This window comes from Aquarana catesbeiana, linkage group LG04, assembly GCF_042186555.1.
Source record: "Aquarana catesbeiana isolate 2022-GZ linkage group LG04, ASM4218655v1, whole genome shotgun sequence".
Taxonomy (NCBI): Eukaryota; Metazoa; Chordata; class Amphibia; order Anura; family Ranidae; genus Aquarana; species Aquarana catesbeiana.
In genome coordinates, this window is record NC_133327.1 from 110,053,106 (window position 1) to 110,073,401 (window position 20,296).

Here is a 20,296-nt window from a genome sequence, read left to right on the forward strand (position 1 = left end):
TCTCTGCACAGAGAGTGGAGACTGACCTGTCATCCAGCTGCTCAGCAGGGATCAGCAGATTGATCCCCCACTGAGCAAAACTGAGATCCTAAGGCAGCAGCAGGAGGGGCTGAGATTCGCCTCTGACGTCAGTCTGCCAGCAGAGGGAGATTGCGTGATCACACAGAAGTGCTGTGGGCGAAGGTATTTAGGATAATAGATTTAGAAAAACTGATACACAGTACTTAATATCTTCATACAACAAAGGGGATGTCAGTTATTTGTAAATCTTACTTTACAGCTGCAGGGAATAGCAGTAAGAGGAGAGGGGAGGGAAGGTGAGGAGATTGGCTCTCACACACAGAAATGACAGGCAGGGAGGGAGGGGGAGAGACTGAGCATACAGCGGGATGAAGGAGGCATGTAAACTGACCATGGTATCATGGATCAGCAGCCATGATTGCTGTGGTCAGTACACCTAAGGGGACACATAAACAGGCAGGATCAACCAGATATTTTACATTATATAATGGGACAAATAACGCTGCAGAAGCGATGTGGTATTTTTCATGCTTTAAAGGAATAGAAGCTTTATTTTTTTCTTTTTAGGGTTACAACTGCTTTAACCATTTCAATACCAGGCACTTAGACACCTTCCCGCCCAGGCCAATTTTCAGCTTTCAGAGCTGTCGCAATTTGAATGACAATTGTGCGGTCATGCTACACTGTACCCAAACAAATTTTTTATCATTTTGTTCCCACAAATAGAGCTTTCTTTGGTGGTATTTTATCACCTCTGTGGTTTTTATTTTTTGCTCAACAAATTAAAAAAGACCAAAAATTTTGAAAAAAAACAAGTTTTTCTTTGTTTCTGTTAAAAATTTTTGTAAATAAGTACGTTTTCTTCTTCAATCATGGGCACTCATATGGCTGCACTGACCGGCACTGATACGGCGGCACTGATGGGCACCGATAAGGTGGCACCAATGAGGTGGCACTGATGGGCACTGATGATGGGCACTGATAGGCGGCACTGATGGGCACTGATAGGTGGCACTGATGGGAACTGATAAGTGGCACTGGTATGCGGCACTGATGGGCACTCATAGGTGGCACCAATGGGCACTCATAGACAGCACTGATGGGCACTCGTAGGTGGCATTGATGGGTACTTATGGGTGGCACTGATGGGTACTTATGGGTGGCACTGATAGGTGGTACGGATGGGTACTGATGGGCACTGATAGGTGGGCACTGATGGGCACGGATGGGCACTGACAGCTGGCACTGATGGACACTGATGGGTGGCACTGATAACACTAATTGGTGGCACTGATGACACTAATGGGTGGCATTGCTGGGTATCACTGAAATATAATGGTGCCAATCAGTGCCCATTTGTAGGCACTGATTGGCACAGATTGGGCACAGACTGGGCACATTGGGCACATGTGGATGGCCATGGGGTACATACCTGGCCATCCACATGTTGCTCCCTTCCCTGGTGGTCCTAATGGCATCCCTGGTGGTCCAGTGTGGTCATCTGAGGGGGGGCTGCATTGATAAACAATCAGCGTAGACCCCCCCCCTGTACTCGCGTCTGTCAGACGCGAGTGAGGAAAAAGCCGATCAACGACTCTTCCTATTGACATCGTGATCAGCCATGATTGGACACAGCAGCCATGATTGGACACGGCTGATCACATGGTAAAGAGCCTCCACCGGAGTCTCTTTACCAAGAACAGTGGAGCGGTGTGTCAAACTGACACACCGCTCCACCGATCACTGCGATGTGCACTCCCTCGGGCGCGTGGCTGCATGTTATCCTGCTGGAAGTCATATGATGCCCAGTCAGGATAATGGAAGTGGTTAAACTTTAGTAGATGAAAACCCTGCCGACAAACACTATTTGCATAGTTTTTCAAACCATGAAAGTTAAAATACCTTAAACTTCTTAGATTTTTTTAAGAAGTCACACAACTGAGCTTTCTTTTCCTTAGTGTCTGCAGGGTCTAGGCTTTGGGCTTGGTGAAGACAATAGTGCATTGCACTTCCTGCACTGTTCCATCCTCAGGCAGCTATCTAGCATGCTGCCTTTGGCATAGCTAGCTACCTGTAGTTCTCCAGCAGGAGGGCATGCAGGCCAGACAACGCTAGTGCTGAAAGAGAGCCTGTAATTAGCATTGTCACCTGCATTTAGCTCCTCTAACCGAAGACACTGGCAGGATCAACACATAATTAAAGTGGTTCTAAAGCCTAAAGGTTTTTACCTTAATGCATTCTATGCATTAAGGTAAAAAAAAACCTTCTGTGTTGCAGGATTCTCTCCTCACCCCCTTTTAATTACCTAAGCCCAATCAAGATTCAGCAATGTGCATGAGAGCAGAAGCTCTCTATACTCTCTTCCTCGTCACTGGGCAGATTGACCACTGCTGTCAATCAAATTCTGTGAAGAGGGTGTGGGGAGCTGGGTAGAGCCACACTGTCAGGGTCAATATGCTCAGACAGGGTGGCTTGGAAGCAAGTGTGCAGGAATGTCTACATAGCAGGTGGCTTTCTATGGGTGCATTCACCAGAGGGGAGAAGCCAGGATACCCCAAAAAAGGAGGTTCGGGGCTGCTTTGTGCAAAACCATTGCACAGAGCATGTAAATATGACATGCTTAATGTATCAAAAAAAAACTTTGCAATCACTTAAAAAACTTTCATAGGTGCAAACATACCCCAATAAAGCACACACACATTTGTACAAAGTTGTACATTTTGCTATTTTTTAAATGCTTGTGTACTTAGTAAAAATTCATAAAGGCATTTAAATATAATGGAAAGTCTTTGCAGTATATAACATAACCCACAGGAATTGTACAGGTATTACAGCATAACAGGTGGGTTAGTTACCCTTGTGCTTTGTGTTACAGTTAAAGGGAGTACCTGTGTGTCAGCAAAATCATGATTGGCCAGCTAGCTAGCCATTCAGATACTTGACTATTATTACTCACCTGTGTCTCATGTATGCAGCCAGAATATCCACCTCTCATTGGGCAGCCCTGGTGGACTGTTGGAGCTTTATTAGATTCTACTGTTTTAGTCACCCATTCAGCAGATCTCATCCCATTTGCTGATTCTTTGTGATGGCGTCATTAGTAGGCATTTACATTTTGTCTAATGCCCCGTACACACAATCGGACATTCATCGGACATTCCGACAACAAAATTCATGGATTTTTTCCGATGAATGTTGGCTCAAACTTGTCTTGTACACACGGTCACACAAAGTTGTCGGAAAATCCGATCGTTCTAAACGTGGTGACGTAAGACACGTACGTCGGGACTATAAACGGGGCAGTAGCCAATAGCTTTCGTCTCTTAATTTATTATGAGCATGCATGGCACTTTGTGCGTCGGATTTGTGTACACACGATCGGAATTTCCAACAACGGATTTTGTTGTCGGAAAATTTTATAGCAAGCTCTCAAACTTTGTGTGTCGGAAATTCCTATGGAAAATGTGTGATGGAGCCCACACACGGTCGGAATTTCCGACAACAAGGTCCTATCACACATTTTCCGTCGGAAAATCCGACCGTGTGTACAGGGCATTAGGCTCCATGCACACATGGCTTAAAAAAAAATGCCAGTTCCCTTGGCAGGAAAAAAAATGCTCATATAGAGCATTTTTGTACAAGGTTTTAAGAGAGCTTAGGAGTGTTTAGAGTTTTTTTCTGCCAGAAAGCTCTAATCAAAAAACAGAATTTTTTTTTTCTTGCCTCTAAATGCTGACCTTTAAATATGCCTCTAAACATCCTAATGTACATGGAAACACAGTAGAAGCAGCGTTCTTTAAGCCAGTATGCATGGACCCTTAAGCAGAATGGACCAAGGTAATATTGATTATTTATGTTTGCTTGTGCTTCCTTAGCTGGGCCTGTTATTGAGATCATTTGTAATATATTCTTTTGCTTCAAATAAAGTGGCTCCTTAATAAACACCTTTATCTATCAAAAGAACAACCTCTGTTCCATCATTTGTATTATTATATGGTTTATAAATGTTCATGTGCTGCTAAGGTTCCTGTATGACATCCCATGACCTACTTCCATGACTTTCATGCATTAAAGTTGTACGTGGTGTTAAAGATCAACATGATGTTCACAGATGGCCTCAGAGACAGTGTATATTGGTCAGTGCTGAGACAAGGCCATTTGGTGCCCAGGGCAGAGATGGCAAACTGCACCCCCCCCCCCCCCATTTTTAAGAAAGAATCAATGTCATTTTAAAACAAGGATATACTTAAAACAATACAAATTCAATTAGGTTTAATGCGATAAAAACAGAGTTCACTCACACCTTTTAATTATATGTACAGTCAGGTCCATAAATATTGGGACATTGACACAATTCTGGCTCTATACACCGCCACAATGGATTCCACCACTGGTCCACAGTGGGAGGATTTCCCCTTCCACCTGGAATGTGTAGATGGGGGAATTAGAACATTCTTTTTTTTTTTATTCAACCTAATAGTTGAATGAAAAAAGTGATCAATGTATGGGCAGCCCAGGAGCTAACACTAAGATAGTTTAACCTCTTGACATCCACGCTATAGCTGAATGACGGCCACAGCGCGGACCTGAATTTACGGGAGTGCACGTGCCCTGTGCACGCTGTGATCACCGAGTCACTGAGTCCCGGCCCCTTACAATGTGATCAGCTGTCAGCCAATGACAGCTGATCACATGATCAAAACAAAAGCTCTGTGATCGTTTTTTTTTCTCCTCACGCTGACAGCGCGAGGAGAAAAAAAGCTGATCACTGGCTCATCTGCAAGGGACATTGGTCCCGAAGAGGAAGAGGCAATTATGCCTCATCTGTGCCACCTGCTATTGCCACCTACCTATGCCCATGAGTACCACCTATCAATGCCCACAAGTGCCACCTATCAATGCCACCTAGCAGTGCTGCCTATCAGTGTAACTTATCAGTGCCCATTATTGCCACCCATCAGTGCCGCCTCATGAGCGTACATCAATGAAGGAGAAAAATTACCTGTTTTAAAATTTTATAACAAAATATAATAACATTTTTTTTTTTTTAATTCGGTCTTTTTACATTTTGTTTTACCAATAAATAAAAACCACAGAGGTGATCAAACACCACCAAAAGAAAGCTCTATTTGTGGGGAAAAAATGATAAAAATTTCATTTGAGTACAGTGTTGTATGACCGCGCAATTGTCATTCAAAGTGCGCCAGCACTGAAAGCTGAAAATTGGTCTGGATAGGAGGGGGGTTTAAGTGCCCGGTAAGCAAGTGGTTAAATCTCGGCTGTTTCAGTGAGAACTGGATGAGATTAGAACCATTAATGAGCAGGCTGAATGTACCAAGTTGATCGATCAAATTGGGTACAACCAACCCTGCCGGATATTCTTATGATTATCACTAGCGGTTGCTATATCTGCTAGTGATAATCACTGTTTGTTGGGACAATACAATTGCTCAGCAGAAGGGATTCCCCTGTCAGCACTGACTGTGCTGACAGGAGAATCATGTAAATTTCTTTCCTGCAATCTGTGGTTACTGGAAAGAAATTTGTACTATCTATTGTCTAACTGAAAGTGAAAGTTAGTGAATATCTTGAAAGAACATGAGGGGGGGGGGAGACAGATGGGGGATGGAGATAAGGACAGTTCAGTGATCACTGTGTACTGCAGTGTGCACATGACTCACCCACAGGTCCAGGCTGGAAGCTCAGGCATCTTTGGCACACAGGATTCTGCAGCTTTTCATATTTCCCGCCCACACATCCCTTCTCTTCAGATACATCTGCACGTCGGGGATAGTGTGGGTGGGACGGGAAGTCACTGGAGGAGCAGAGGTGAGAGGAGCTGTATTCCTCCCTGATCTCCCATCAGTGAGGGGGGAGGTGATGCGTTCGCTGGGCTGTGTAAGTGTCACAGACACTACAGAGCTGCAGCCACCAGGCTCACAATTTACAGACTGATTCTCCTGTCCTGTATGGGAGAAATCAGTCTGTTTCTTCACAGTTACCAAGATAATGGGAGGCTTGTCCGCCCCTCCTCCTGCTGGTTCAATCCCTCCTGAAGTCGCTCTCCTCCCTGCCAATGAGGGGGAGAAAGCAGATCAGTCGGAGCGGCTCTCATATTATGCTCAGTCAGTGAGCAGAGGGAGGGGGAGAAATCCACCCCCTCTCACACTCCGCCCAGGGCACCCGCCCCTCTCGCCCACCCCTTGTACCAGCCCTGATATTGGTAGTGCATATTTGGCTGTGTAATTGATCTTTTTCTTTTAGAAGTAACTTACATTCAGCAATGTGATTCATTTCAGTTAAAAAACACATTTCATTACAGGTATTTTTTTTAGAAACACATGCATCACTAAGGACAATGTTGTCCTCCAACTGCTCACCCCACCTATATATATGTATATTTATATAATATCTAAGATTTAGGAAAGTTTAAGTTCCCTAAAAGCCTATCTGCCTTCCTGTGTTGTATTAAAGCATTTTTTACCCAACACTTCATATTCCTGATACATGCCTACTGTACCATATACTTGTATGAGAAAGTATCCTGTTCTCTTTGTATTGCTTCCCTTTATGTGAAATTCCTGGTGTTCCTGCCAGTCTCTCTGCTTGCCTATTAAAAACTGACCACACTAAACAGGAGAGCACAATGTGGTCAGTTCTCTAGCTTTGCTGGGAACTCAGTGTACTCTATACAAAAATGTTTTGCCTTTCATTTTTGTATAGAGTACACTGGGTGTGATTTCTCTCTTTCTCTCTGCTGCCTCATTCTTCTGTTATCTGTATGAGTCACTTTTGACAGGTTTTCTTGATACCAAGAGATAAACAGGTGATAGGGAGGAGAGCTCCAGTGCACAGCCTGTGATTCATATCCTTCCTTAGCTCTCCATGTTCTCCATTTACTGTGTGAAGGGGCTGTGTCCCATCCATCCAATCAGGGCTCAGAGCTTCCCTCACTGAGAACTGCACTGTGAGACTTCTGATCCCCTCTGCTGCTAGAGCTGAGAAATAATCCTTTGATTTGTGTGCAATGTATGTATGATTGTGCGTACAACGTATGTAGGAGGGTTTGTTACATTTCTGTGTATCACCTAAGGCCATTCACTTTACTAGGTATATGTAACAGCCCTTTCACACTGGGCCGCCCATAGCGTCAGCGGTAAAACGCCGCTATTTTTAGCGGCTTTTTACCGTCGGATTAGCGGCGCATTTCGGCTGCTAGCGGGGAGCTTTTACCCCCCGCTAGCGGCCAAGAAATGGTTAAAACCACCCGCAATGCACCGCAATAGCGGCGTTTTGCTGGCGGCATCCCAGTGCTGCCCCATTGATTTCAATGGGGAGCAGTGGTGGAGGAGCGGTAAACACACCGCTCCTTCACTGCTCCAAAGAAGCTGCTGGCAGGACTTTTTTTCCCGTCCTGCCAGCGCAGCGCTCCGGGCTTTCACACTGGAGACAATGCTGCAGCTGTTTGAGGGCGAATTGCAGGTGCTATTTTTAACGCTATAGCGCCTGCAAACGCCCTAGGTGTGAAAGAGGTCTAAGGGTTTACAACTACTTTAACTGAAATTAACTGAAGTCTGGGATTCGTTCGGGGAAGAGTTAGAACTTCTGTAAGTTTTTCAAAGCTGTCTGTGTCCCCCTTGAGGAGATTCTTCTTTTGTCTTTGTCTTTGTTCTCTCCTCCTGTTTTGTCTGACATGTCACTTGGACAAGAATTGAGGCGAAACACACCTCATGGGGACACAGGAAAAACAGTGGTTTAAGTCTTCCTCAATCTATTAGCAAATCTTTTACCTGCTGCCTGTGGCCCTGTTGGGGAGATTTACACTCTCTTCCTGTTTTACACCCATCAAGCAGATGGCAAATGGAGAAAGGTCTCCCAAATGAGGACAACAAGACAACAAATTGTTGGCAGAGGTTCTAACTCTTCCACTCTCTATCCAAAACTAAAAATAAAGAAGTAGCTTTTGGCTAATGCTGGGTTTAAACATATTTTTAATACATAAAAATATGTGTTAAATAATTTTACAAAGACTTTTATGATTGATTTAACCATTGTTTTAAGATGTCAAAAATAAAAGGATGTTAAAAAACACAGATACATACCTGCATTAGTGCATCGCCTGTGAACAGTAACCCACTCTGATCAGCTGAAGAGCAATAAAAACAACACTCTTTGAGTAAAATGTAAATGTTAATATAATAGCAGTACAATGGTAATAATATATATATTTTTAATTGAATAGATTAATATTACATTTGCATAAATGTAAATTACCTGGTTGATCTTTAAAGATTTTAGATATCACAACAGGTACTTTATGCTGTGCTCCACCCTGAAAAAAGATAGGTTTATTAGTCATTTATAACCTCTACTTGCAAAACAGATTATTTTTATTGGTCAATTTCAAATAAGTGTTATGTACAATTTTTTAAAGCCAATTTGAACTTTCAGTTTAAATCATCTAAATTCAGTGTGAATCAAAACAAAAGGTGTACAAAGACTTTGCATACAATTTTTTGATTCATGTAGCTAATTAAAAACAAAAGTTCAATTAAGCTTTAAGGCACAATTAATATAAAACAGGCCTTTAAATAATTTGTTTAAAGATATTTTAAAGAAAGAATATGTTAAGTTTCAGGAGTACAATCTACTCACTGTTCTTTTATCCCATAGAAAAATTACTACAGTCATTGATAAGCTTTATTTAGGCTAATATGGCTAATAACGCACAGAGGTCTATTTTTTTTTTTATGTTTTCATGCATGATTTACACAGATTCACACATTTTCACCTAACATTTAATTTAAAAAATGTGTGAGTCTTGGGGGAAAATATTAATAAATAGACGCTGTAAAGAACATTTGTAACTAGTTACCAGAATCAATTCCAAGGCCTTTCTTATATCATTTTTTGATATGTGAGATGCAAAATGAAAACATGTATATGTCATTTTAAAATCAGATATAGAAACAGTCTTGCATGTTAAAGCACTGTTTTTTAAATGTAAAACTATAAGTATAAATTAATTGTCTCAAACTACATTACCTGGAGCAGCTGGATTCTGCATTTAATTCCCCACCAGAATATAGAAAAATGTGATTGGTTTCATGGAGTAACACAGACTGTATATGTATTTCCCCCAGATTTACTAAAATGTAAATTTGTTTTGCAGTTGTTTTTCGTTTATGAGTGTTTTTTTTTTACAGTGTCCATTTTTTACAAGCTGTTTTTTTTTTTTTTCAAAAAAGCTTTCAAAAGCCAACCAAGAACCAGGCTGCAATACAAGTGATAAAAGACATGCTACATAAACAGTGATTACAGCACCACAGGCAACATCAGTCTTTATTTTATTCTGTGTTTTATCAACTTAAAACTATTCCAAATGTGCAAAAAAATTGCATATAAGCCTTTGAAAAACTCTTCCTGACACATTGGTGATTGAGTCCTTTACCGTAAAACTATACTTCTGAGTTTGTTGAATGACCTTGCTAATATAAATTTGTAAAAATGTAGATTTTTGGTCTTCTTTTTAATAGGGGATTGTTGATATGTGAGAGTGTATAAGGTATTACTTACTTTGATGCTTAGGCCTAATCCTCCAACAGGGTCTCTGTGAAGTGTAACAGTTCTGCGCTTTAAAAAATTGGAAAATAAATTAAATTTAGGTTAGTACTGTATATAAATTAACATAGCTAAAACAATCAATAACGCCGATGCTGTTCTTAAAAAAAATTAATAAAAACTGAGACTTTTGCTATTTGAAGCAACATTAGTTTTTATTATATTTATTATCCTGCATTATTGTTTAATATTTTATTAAAAATGCATTATACCACAAAAGTAGCATTGGATTATAAAATTGATTTGTCATCAATATAGTTGATTTACTAAATTAGTCACTGACTGTTTACATTGGTCCAGCAAACGTGATCTTCCTTAAAATACAATGTTAGAGTTGAGCAATTACAAAATTAGTGGAAAAGTTTCCCCGAGGGGGGCTTTAAAGCAGCAAAATATTTTTTAAAACAATGTTTAGTAACCATGTTTGGTAAAAGATATTATTTAATTCGGACATAGAATGCATTACATAGATACAATCAATATCACATAAAATTCCAGTAGTCGACACAAGCAACAACAAAAGACCATCTCCCATGGCAATCAATTCATTAAAAAAGTTCTATTTGTACAGTTGCATTGTAACAATACTATCCATATGATTCCCCATGAATACCCCAATGCATTTCGACCCTTTTTCCTTTTCTGGTCTTCTTCGGGGGGGGGGGGGGTTTAAATTCTAGAGAGATACATCAAAAAATTCCATTAGGATTTTCTACAGTATACAAAACATGATAGATCATTTTGTGATATTTTGAAAGTCTTGAAAGTACATCTCCATACATATGGCGAAGTACTTGCCATTTGGGAATAGGAAAGTGGGCTTGTGTCGCATAGTTTGAATTGATAAAAACCGTTGCGTGCGGTGGTCCCACAATGTTTGCTCATTCCCTCTGTCACCTCTGGGCACGTCCATAGTCCACGGGGCTTGCAAGGAGCCACACATTTGGACCCAGTGGGGAAGGTGTAGGGTGAGGCACCTGTAATCTGATATTTGTAAAAAAAGTGTTATTGATGTGTGCCAAAAAAAAAAAAAAAGTAACAAACATGTGAAAAGGGGAAAAAAAAACCTAAGAAGGCTAATGAAGCCTTCTTAGGTTTTTTTTCCCTTTTTCACATGTTTGTTACTTTTTTTTTTTTTTTTACATGTTTTATTTATGCTATATCTCATTACACAGACCCCATGCTTTTGGTACTTATCAACAACATTCTATTTATGTTACACTTTATCACATAGATCCAATCAATTAGTTTTTTTCATATACTACCCCACCACCCAGCATCATCACCTTTGTAAGGTGAGGCATGAAAACATAGAGTCTGTTTAAAGTGTTTTTTTTTTTCATCAAGCACTCTATACACTTAGTTCAACCTATCACATATTTACATATCACAATTTAGATCCAAAAATTATTAAAATATGAGCAATAGGGATAATATTAGTCGAGACCACCCTATGAAATTGTTTCGAATATTAAGCAGTCCGGCTATATAGGACCATATGGAACACCCACCCGACACCCGCTGACTACATACTAATTTTTACAAATATCAAATTACCGGTGCCTCGCCCTACACCTTCCCCACTGGGTCCAAATGTGTGGCTCCTTGCAAGCCCCGTGGACTATGGACGCGCCCAGAGATGACAGAGGGAATGAGCAAACATTGTGGGACCACCGCACGCAACGGTTTTTATTAATTCAAACTATGCGACACAAGCACACTTTCCTATTCCCAAATGGTAAGTACTTTGCCATATGTATGGAGATGTACTTTAAAGACTTTCAAAATATCACGAAATGATCTATCATGTTTTGTATACTGTAGAAAATCCTAATGGAATTTTTTGATGTATCTCTCTAGAATTTAAACCCCCCCCCCCCGAAGACCAGAAAAGGAAAAAGGGTTGAAATGCATTGGGGTATTCATGGGGAATCATATGGATAGTATTGTTGCAATGTAAATGTACAAATAGAACTTTTTTAATTAATTGATTGCCATGGGAGATGGTCTTTTGTTGTTGCTTGTGTCGACTACTGGAATTTTATGTGATATTGATTGTATCTATGTAATGCATTCTATGTCTGAATTAAATAATATCTTTTACCAAACATGGTTACTAAACATTGTTGTAAAAAATATTTTGCTGCTTTAAAGCCCCCCCCCCCCGGGGAAACTTTTCCACTAATTTTGCAATGCATTTTGGGGTGTGCAGCTATGTCAACTTTTGCATGTGTTACTTCATAGAGTTGAGCAATTATTCCATTAGTGGCATGCTTGTTTGCTTGGAACATTGACAATTTCTCTTTTGCCTTTTGCAAGCTAATCTAATGTGTCAACATTTTTAAATTATATTATTTTTGTGTTTTTAACCTAGATGTGAAAAGGGAATATATTACTATGGTCTAATATAGGGGTCCTGGACTAAATGCCTCTTTGCCCTTGTTTAACCACTTGACCACTGGGCACTTAAATCCCCCTTCCTAACCAGACCAATGTTCAGCTTTCGATGGTCTCACATTTTGAATGACAATTACTCATTCATGCAACACTGTAGCCATATGAAATTTTTGTCTTTTTTTTCACAAAAATAGAGATTTCTTTTGGTGGTATTTATAACTGATTTTTTTTTATTTTTTGCGCTATAAAAGAAAAAAGATTGACAATTCTGTAAAAAAAAATGAATTTTTCTTGGTTTTTGTTATAAAATTTTGCAGATCAGTAATTTTTCTTCATAAATTTTGGCCAAAATTTATACTGCTACATATCTTTGGTAAAAAATTACCCACATTGGTGTATATTATTTGGTCTTTGTGAAAGTTATATAGTCCACAACCTATCATGCCAATCTCTGAAAATTGATCACACCTGAATTATTGACGGCCTATCATATTTTTTGAGACCATAACAAGCCAGGAAAGTTCAAATACTCCTCAAATTACCCCTTTTTGGAAAGTAGACATTCCAATGTATTTAGTAAGAGGCATGGTGAGTTTTTTTAAGTTGTAATTTTTTCCCACAATTCTTTGCAAAATAAATATTTTTTTCCTTTTTTTCCACAAAATTGTCATATTAGCAGGTTATTTCTCACACACAGCATATGCATACCACAAATTACACCCCAAAACACATTCTGCTACTCCAGAATGAGTATGGTTATACCACATGTTTGAGACTTTTACACAGCATGGCCACACAGAGAGGTCTAACATGCAGGGAGCAACTTCAGTTGTTCTAGGAGCATAAATTACACATCTAATTTCCTGACTACCTCTAGCACTTTTGAAGGCCCTGGAGCACCAGGACAATGGGAACGCCCCAAAAATGACCCAATTTTGGAAAGAAAACACCCCAATGTATAATATATGAGGCACAATGAGTCTTTTGAACATGTAATTTTTTTCTGCAAGTTTTTGGAAAATGTGGAAAGAAAATGAAAATGCATTTTTTTTTACACAAAGTTGTTCATTTATACAATATTTCTAACACATAGCATGTGCATACCAAAAATTACACCCCAAAATTGATTCTTCTACTCCTCCTGAGTATGGTGATACCACATGTGGGAGACTTTTCTACAGCCTGGCCACATACAGAGGCCCAACTTACAGGGAGCACCATCAGGTGTTCTAGGGGCATACATTTCTCAAATCTAATTTGACTACCAATTACACTTTTGTGAGGTACTGTAGGGGCTGGATGAGAACTGATGTGGCATGGATGAGCATGAATGTGAATGGATGAGCCATGGATGGGGATGGCTGAGCATGGTTGAGCCATAAATGTGGATGGCTGAGTATGGATGGGATGGCTGAGTATGGTGGAGTATGGCTGGGTACGACTGGGTATGGCTGGGTATGGCTGAGTATGGCTGAGTATGGCTGGGTATTGCTGAGTATGGCTGGGTACAACTGAGTATGGCTGAGTATGGCTGGGTACGGTTGAGTATGGCTGAGAAATGGCTGGGTATGGCTGAGTATGGCTGAGTACAGCTGGGTATTGCTGAGTATGGCTGGGTATTGCTGAGTATGGCTGGGTATGGCTGGATATGGCTGAGTATGGCTGGGTATGGCTGAGTATGGCTGGGTATGGTTGGGTATGGCTGGATAAGGCTGAGTATGGCTGGGTATGGCTGGGTACAGCTGTGTACGGCTGGGTATCGCTGAGCATGGCTGAGTATGGCTGGGCATGGCTGAGTATGGCTGGGTATGGCTGAGTATGGCTGGGCACAGCTGAGTACGGCTGGGTATGGCTTGCTATCGCTGAGTATGGCTGGGTATTGCTGAGTATGGAAGGCTGAGTATGGCTGGATATGGCTGGTTATGGCTGGCTATGGCTGAGTATGGCTGAGTATGGCTGGGGGTGGATGGGATGGCTGAACATGGATGGATGGATGAGTATTGCTGAGTATGGATGGCTCAGCATGGATGGATGAGTATTGCTGAGTGTGGATGGCTGAGCATGGATGGATGGAGGAGTATTGCTGAGTGTGGATGGCTGAGCATGGATGGATGGATGAGTATGACAGAGGGATGGCTGAACATGGATGGATGGATGAGTATTGCTGAGTATGAATGGCTGAGCATGGATGGACGAGTGTGACAGACGGATGACTGAGCATGGATGGATAGATGAGGCTGCAACTGGCACAGAGCAGTGCTGTGGGCACTACAGATCCAGCCCACGCTGCTGCTGCAACCAATCTCTCCCCGATTGGTACAGAGAGGGGAGAGAGGAACCGGATGTGACGCAGGTTTGTGTACAAGTGATCGCTCCATCATTTGACAGATCGATCACATGGTAAACGCTCGCTGTCAGCGGCCATTTACTGTGATCCGTGATGCGCTGGGTCCTCTGGACCCAGTGGTCCTGGATACTCCCGTGTGTGTGCCCCAGGGGGCATGCGGGAGCGCGATTCTGGGAGGATGTCAATGTATGCCCTCCTAGAGTTATCGAGCCGCACTGTAGCCATCATTCGGCTATGACCCGGTGGTTAAGTGGTTAAAGTAAATGTGGTTGAGCTCTATTGGATGTCATTTTATTGAATTACCCAGCTGCTCTACAGTAGCAGCAAAGAAAACAACCAGACCAGTACTAAAGGAAAAAAGGAGCATGTCATTTACTTTATGTGGCAGTGCTGGGACAATCACCAAGCATTGCCATGTGATGCCATAGCCTTGTGTAAGCTATAAATTGAGCAGCTCATAGCTTATGTAGGTTGGCTTTTCTTCCTACAGCTAAAAGGGCAGTGGGGTGGCATACCTCCCAACCAACCCAGATTCTGCAGGACTGTCCAAGGATTTCAACTACTTCACTCCACTAATGTATCTCACCCCCTCATTCTGTAATCTGCCCTGTGCTTTTCCTATTCTCTAATCTCCACTGAGTGATTCTGTACTTAACAATATACATTCCTTATTCCATACCACATTTCTGTAGTCCGTGTTCTGCTTTTCTGGGTATTTTTTTTTTTTTCTTACCACTGAATGCTAACACCATGACAATTGTGCCTCCCACTTACCCGCAGCCAGGACTATGTTACATACTGATCTTTGCATTCTGTATCATGTGCAGTGTATTCTACTTCTGATTCATGCATTGTATAAGCCATGTTATACATTACATACTCCTGACTGCTGCACTGAATATGTAATGATTCATATTATATAGTCCTGGCTGCAACACTCTGTTCGCTGTGTTGTACATTACATACTCCTGTCCACAGTGATTATTGTCTTAACAGTTGCTGTTTGTTGTGTAGTCCCCAGCTATTTTATTTAAGGTAGGATCAGAAAAAGTGTTCGCCATCTGCCTTTATTCTGTGCAGAGAGAGTAAAGTGTAATAGCAGAGTTTCAATGTTTATTTTGATCCTGTGTGCTGAGGGATTTTTATGCCTGCAAGGCTCTTATTTGTGCCACTGTAATTAAAATATAAGTAAAAGTAATGTAAAAGGAATGCAACATACGTGTTCAGTTTAGACTGCAAGTTTGTAGGCATGGATTGCTTGTCCCCGGTTTTTGCTTTAAAACCTTCCAGGAATTGAGGTGATTTTACATCCTTCCTGGAAGATCCCCCTATAAGCTGTAGGTGGAGACTAGCAATAAGCAGATGTTGCTAGCTGATGGGAATGACACAGCCTGATCAGAGAATGGGATAATAACGTGAAACTATTTCTTTGCTACCCCAGAATGGGCACCCCCTACTACTGGGAACTGAAGATACACTGCCACTTAAAGAGGAACTGTTCGTTGCTGAATGGAGGAGAATGCACTTCTTAAATGGACTACCTAAATATGTATCGATCATAATGATGATCTCATTATTTTTTAGGGATTTCCCTGCTTGGCCTCAGTATATCCTGTTGGCCACCCTGCGGCTCTGGAATGTGAGGAGTTATCTTTCCTTGGGGAGGACAGCTATAAAACTAAGTCTGTTTTCTTGACTTCTTATTTGCCTTATTTGAAGCCCACAGGCCTTGAGATAGCAACCCCACCTGCATAATGTCTCATGTTATGTATCCATAATTATAATATCACATAATGAAATATTGAAAATCATTTTGTTATTCAATACTATGTAAGTAGACTCTTGAAATGTTCGGTACTTTCTATACCATAAATGTAATCCTCTACTTGTGAAATTGATTACATTTGTCTTTAATTATGCCATAGATGAATTCCTCCTTTTAGTGCACCTCTGAAGAAGGGCTCAATTACTACTCCGAAATGCATTGGGTGTAAGGAGGGTCTTTCAGTATGGTGATATCAGCCGATGATTTTGTATAGAACAATTAATATTTCATGTTTAACTGTATTTTTAATCATGTCTAATCATGTCTAATTATAAGTAAATAAAAAACTTTTTTGTTACTACTATACTTATATACATTGATACTATTTGGTGCCTTAAAAGTCCACCCAGGGAAAAAAACTCTCTTCTTTCTTGATTATTGGATGTGGCACACTATAAGCATAGATTTGTCATTTGCGCTTCTTTCATAGGATTGGATTTTGCAAATTAAAACATGTTGATTTCACAAACTTTCCCACATTCCATGTGCTTGGACAATTCACATTGGTCATGACACATCCCATGGTGATTGGATTAAGGTGACTGAGTTACCCATCTGTCTACTGGGATATGCTCCTGGCATTCATTAGAACTGAGGATGAAAGAGGATGATAAGCTAAATATCTAAAACAAAAAAGAACATGTCCAGTTGTGCAACACTAGCTATACTATGACTTGGATAAATAAAAACTTTCACAGGCAACACTAATGCCTAATAACTCCTCTCATATACACACAAATGCTACTTCATGCGTCATAATACTCATCTATCTAAAATATACACTCTTATGCCATGTACACACAATTGGAATTTCCAACAGGAAATTTTCGATGTGAGCTTGTTGTCGGAAAGTCTGATCAGGTGTACGGGGCATTAAAGCATATCCATTGGTGGAAGGGGAATAGGTTAAGCATCAATAAATAAGCATTAGAGCTGGCCTTCTCAGGAGCATAGACTTGGTAGTGACCTATACCTCTGCCTCCCTTAATGTAATACTATGCAGACACCATACTGAGGAGTCTGTGTAATATTTACCCTTGTACTTGTCTCCCTATGGGTGCCATTATCCAGGCATATCAAAATATTAATTAAAGGAGAAACTGGCCATTTGCAGTCATATACTCTTTTGCTGAGGTCTTACTTACAGAACGCATTGAGACTCTTGATTGGCTCTGAATGGACCTTAGACTGTTAATTAGCTCAATACAAGCTTACCTCATGGAGATATACATTGCCCAGTACTAAATCTTCCTGTCGGTAGATATGTCATTCATTTAGTTCATGAGTACATCATGGCAGAACAGCATTTTGCAACTACCATGGTATCTTTTAAAAAGTGGACACGGGTCTTGGCTGTAACAAAAATGTTAATTGTATTTCTAGATGTAATTGTAAATTCATAAAATATTATCCATTTTATTTCTGACAATCTGAATAGTGTGGCACCATTCCTATGTCTCTTTGGCACAGTGAAAGCTGAATTCCAGGCAGAAATAAAATATACAGATTAATGCAGCTCTGTAGTTCACTTTTTAGAAAAAAATAATAAATGCACATTTTTTTGCAGGTAACAAAAATATGCATTTATTCGTTTTTTGATTTTTTTTTGGAGCCTGTAACCAGTGGTTCTAACTCCTGTCCTCAGGACCCACTAACAGGCCAGATTTTAATTATTACCTTGGGGAGATGCAGACTAGAATACTGCAATCACTGAGCAGCAATTGATATCACCTGTGATGTATTTCAGTTACCATATATACTCGAGTATAAGCCGTGTTTTTCAGCACATTTTTTTGTGCTAAAAATGTCCCCCTCCGCTTATACTCGAGTCAGGTTATCAAGTGTCAGTATTGATGTGGAGGGAAGGAAAGCCATATTATGCTTCCATTGTCCCCCTCCGTTTCACAGCAAGGCTGTGCGTATAGGAAGTTTGCGCCATCCACGCCATCCCGCCTCCTCCTCCTCGTCCGTCCGTGATGAGGCGGAGGCGGAGCTTTGTTGCAGTGGATGGCGCGGTTCTGGTGACCAGGAGGGAAGGAAAGTGAATGGTGCGGTTCTGGTGACCAAGAGCGAAGGAAAGTGGACTGCACGGTTCTGATGACCAGGCGGGAGTGCAGCGCGAACTGGGAGGTGCACCGATCATACAGCCGGGTAAGAGAAGAGCAGCCCTCAGAAGATATCTCCAAAGCTGATAGCAGATGTTCGGCGGCAGGTCAGAGGCTAACACCCACTCACATCTGCAGCTTGGCCACACCCCCCCACTTTTTAGAGTTTAAATATTCTTTGATTAAGTTCTGTTATTACAAGTATATGCATACCTCTGATGCTACAATGTAGAACCAGTTACAGTCAGTTTAGAGCTGCACATTAGCATACTCTCATACCTTGCAGCTGTTTTGATGCTATTATATGAATTAATGGGATAATTCTGGAAATCAGTTGATCTCCTGGTGCTTTTTATTGTTGGACTACATTTTCACATTGGTGAGAGGACCCTGATAGTTATGTTGAGCTCCTGCTACTGCATGCAATCAATAAAACTGTGATATTGACAAAAAATACTTGTGGGCTGCCACTACCCTCCCCTGCTGTGAATTGGTGGGGACAATGTACAGTGTAATATGGCTTTCCTTCCCTCCGCATCAATACTGACATGGCAGATAAGGTACATGGGCACAGTGAGGCTTGCAATGGGCCTAGTGAGGCTTGCAATGGGCACAGTGAGGTTTGCAATGGGCACAGTGAGGCATGCAATGGGCACAGTGAGGTGACAAATGAGCACAGTGACGCTTCAGATGGGCATTGTTGACCCTCTTTTCCACTTACAGTAGCTGCTGCATTCTCACCCTAGGCTTATGCTCGAGTCAATACGTTTTTTGTGGTAAAATTAGGTGCCCCGGCTTATATTCGGGTCGGCTTATACTTGAGTATATACAGTAAGTTGCGAACCTGGCCTGTTAGTGGGTCCTGAGGACAGGAGTTGAGAACCACTGCTGTAAAGCATTGCACCTGTGATCAGCATCTGTGTGCTGTACATTCCGTATGAGCAATCAGATACACTGACAGGAAGAATCCATTAATTACCACGGCGATCCACAGCGCCATGGTAGTTCATTGAGAACATTTTTTTCGTTCTGAATTTTTTTTTAACAAATTTCAACAAATTTGTTAATTCAGAAACATCTGATTTAACGAAAAAACCCATTTAACAAATTTTTTGTAAATTCGAATAATCGTAAAGTCGTAAATTTGAAAATTTGTAAATTCGTAAATTCAAAAGTTCAAAAATCTGAAATAATAACTAACTATTAAATTAAAGGTATTGTAATTTCCTTTCAAATTAGGCTGTTAGTGATCGTAACAAATACGAATGTATCCGAAGTTACGAATGCCGTATCTAAACGAATGGAACATAATGAATTAATAATAATAAATAACAACAATAATAATAATAATAATAATAATAAAAACATTTTATTATTTATTATTAGTTCATTCTATTCCATTTGTTTAGATGCGGCAATCATTATTTCGGATAATTCGTAACTTCGGATAAATTTGTAACTTCGGATAAATTTGTATCCGGTATGTTCACTAATAGCCAAATTTGAAAGGAAATTCTAATACCTATAATTTAATAATTAGGTATTATTAGTTAGTTAGTTAGTTATTCTTTAGAATTTTTGGATTTTTGTTCTTTCAAATTTTTGGATTATCTTACTTATTATCGGATTTTGGATTTTCGAATTTACGAATTTACTAAATTATGAATTTTCGAATTTACGAATATACGAATTTATGAATTTTTGAATTTACAAATTTACAAATTTATGAATTGTGATCATAACGAATGACCCAAAAAACTAAAAAAACAAATGAAATGAAAATGAACAAATTTTTCAGCAGAGCACGTCGCGTTTATTGAGAACTACGAGCCTACAGCCGCAAAGGATGTCAGTTCATTCACACAGAGCTGTGTGAATACATGACGCGGCCGTGTAGGCAGAGTCCTGCATGGTCACGCTATTTTTAAAACAAGTGACAGCTAGTACGGGGCATGTCTCCCTGTACTGACGTCACAGGAA

The 20,296-nt window shown here is 40.4% G+C and overlaps 1 protein-coding gene across 3 annotated transcripts in view; it reads right to left on the bottom strand.

Annotated features, from left to right (window-relative positions):
• SNTG2 (syntrophin gamma 2) overlaps positions 1-20,296 on the bottom strand; it is an 827,232-nt gene that overhangs the window by 386,011 nt on the left and 420,925 nt on the right. For all 3 annotated transcript variants that reach the window (XM_073625453.1, XM_073625452.1, XM_073625454.1), the window contains exons 3-5: positions 9,598-9,654; positions 8,296-8,353; positions 8,124-8,167 (exon numbers count right to left, since the gene is read on the bottom strand). In XM_073625453.1, coding sequence (XP_073481554.1) covers positions 8,124-8,167; positions 8,296-8,353; positions 9,598-9,654 — 159 coding nt within the window. The remainder of the gene's footprint in view (positions 1-8,123; positions 8,168-8,295; positions 8,354-9,597; positions 9,655-20,296) is intronic.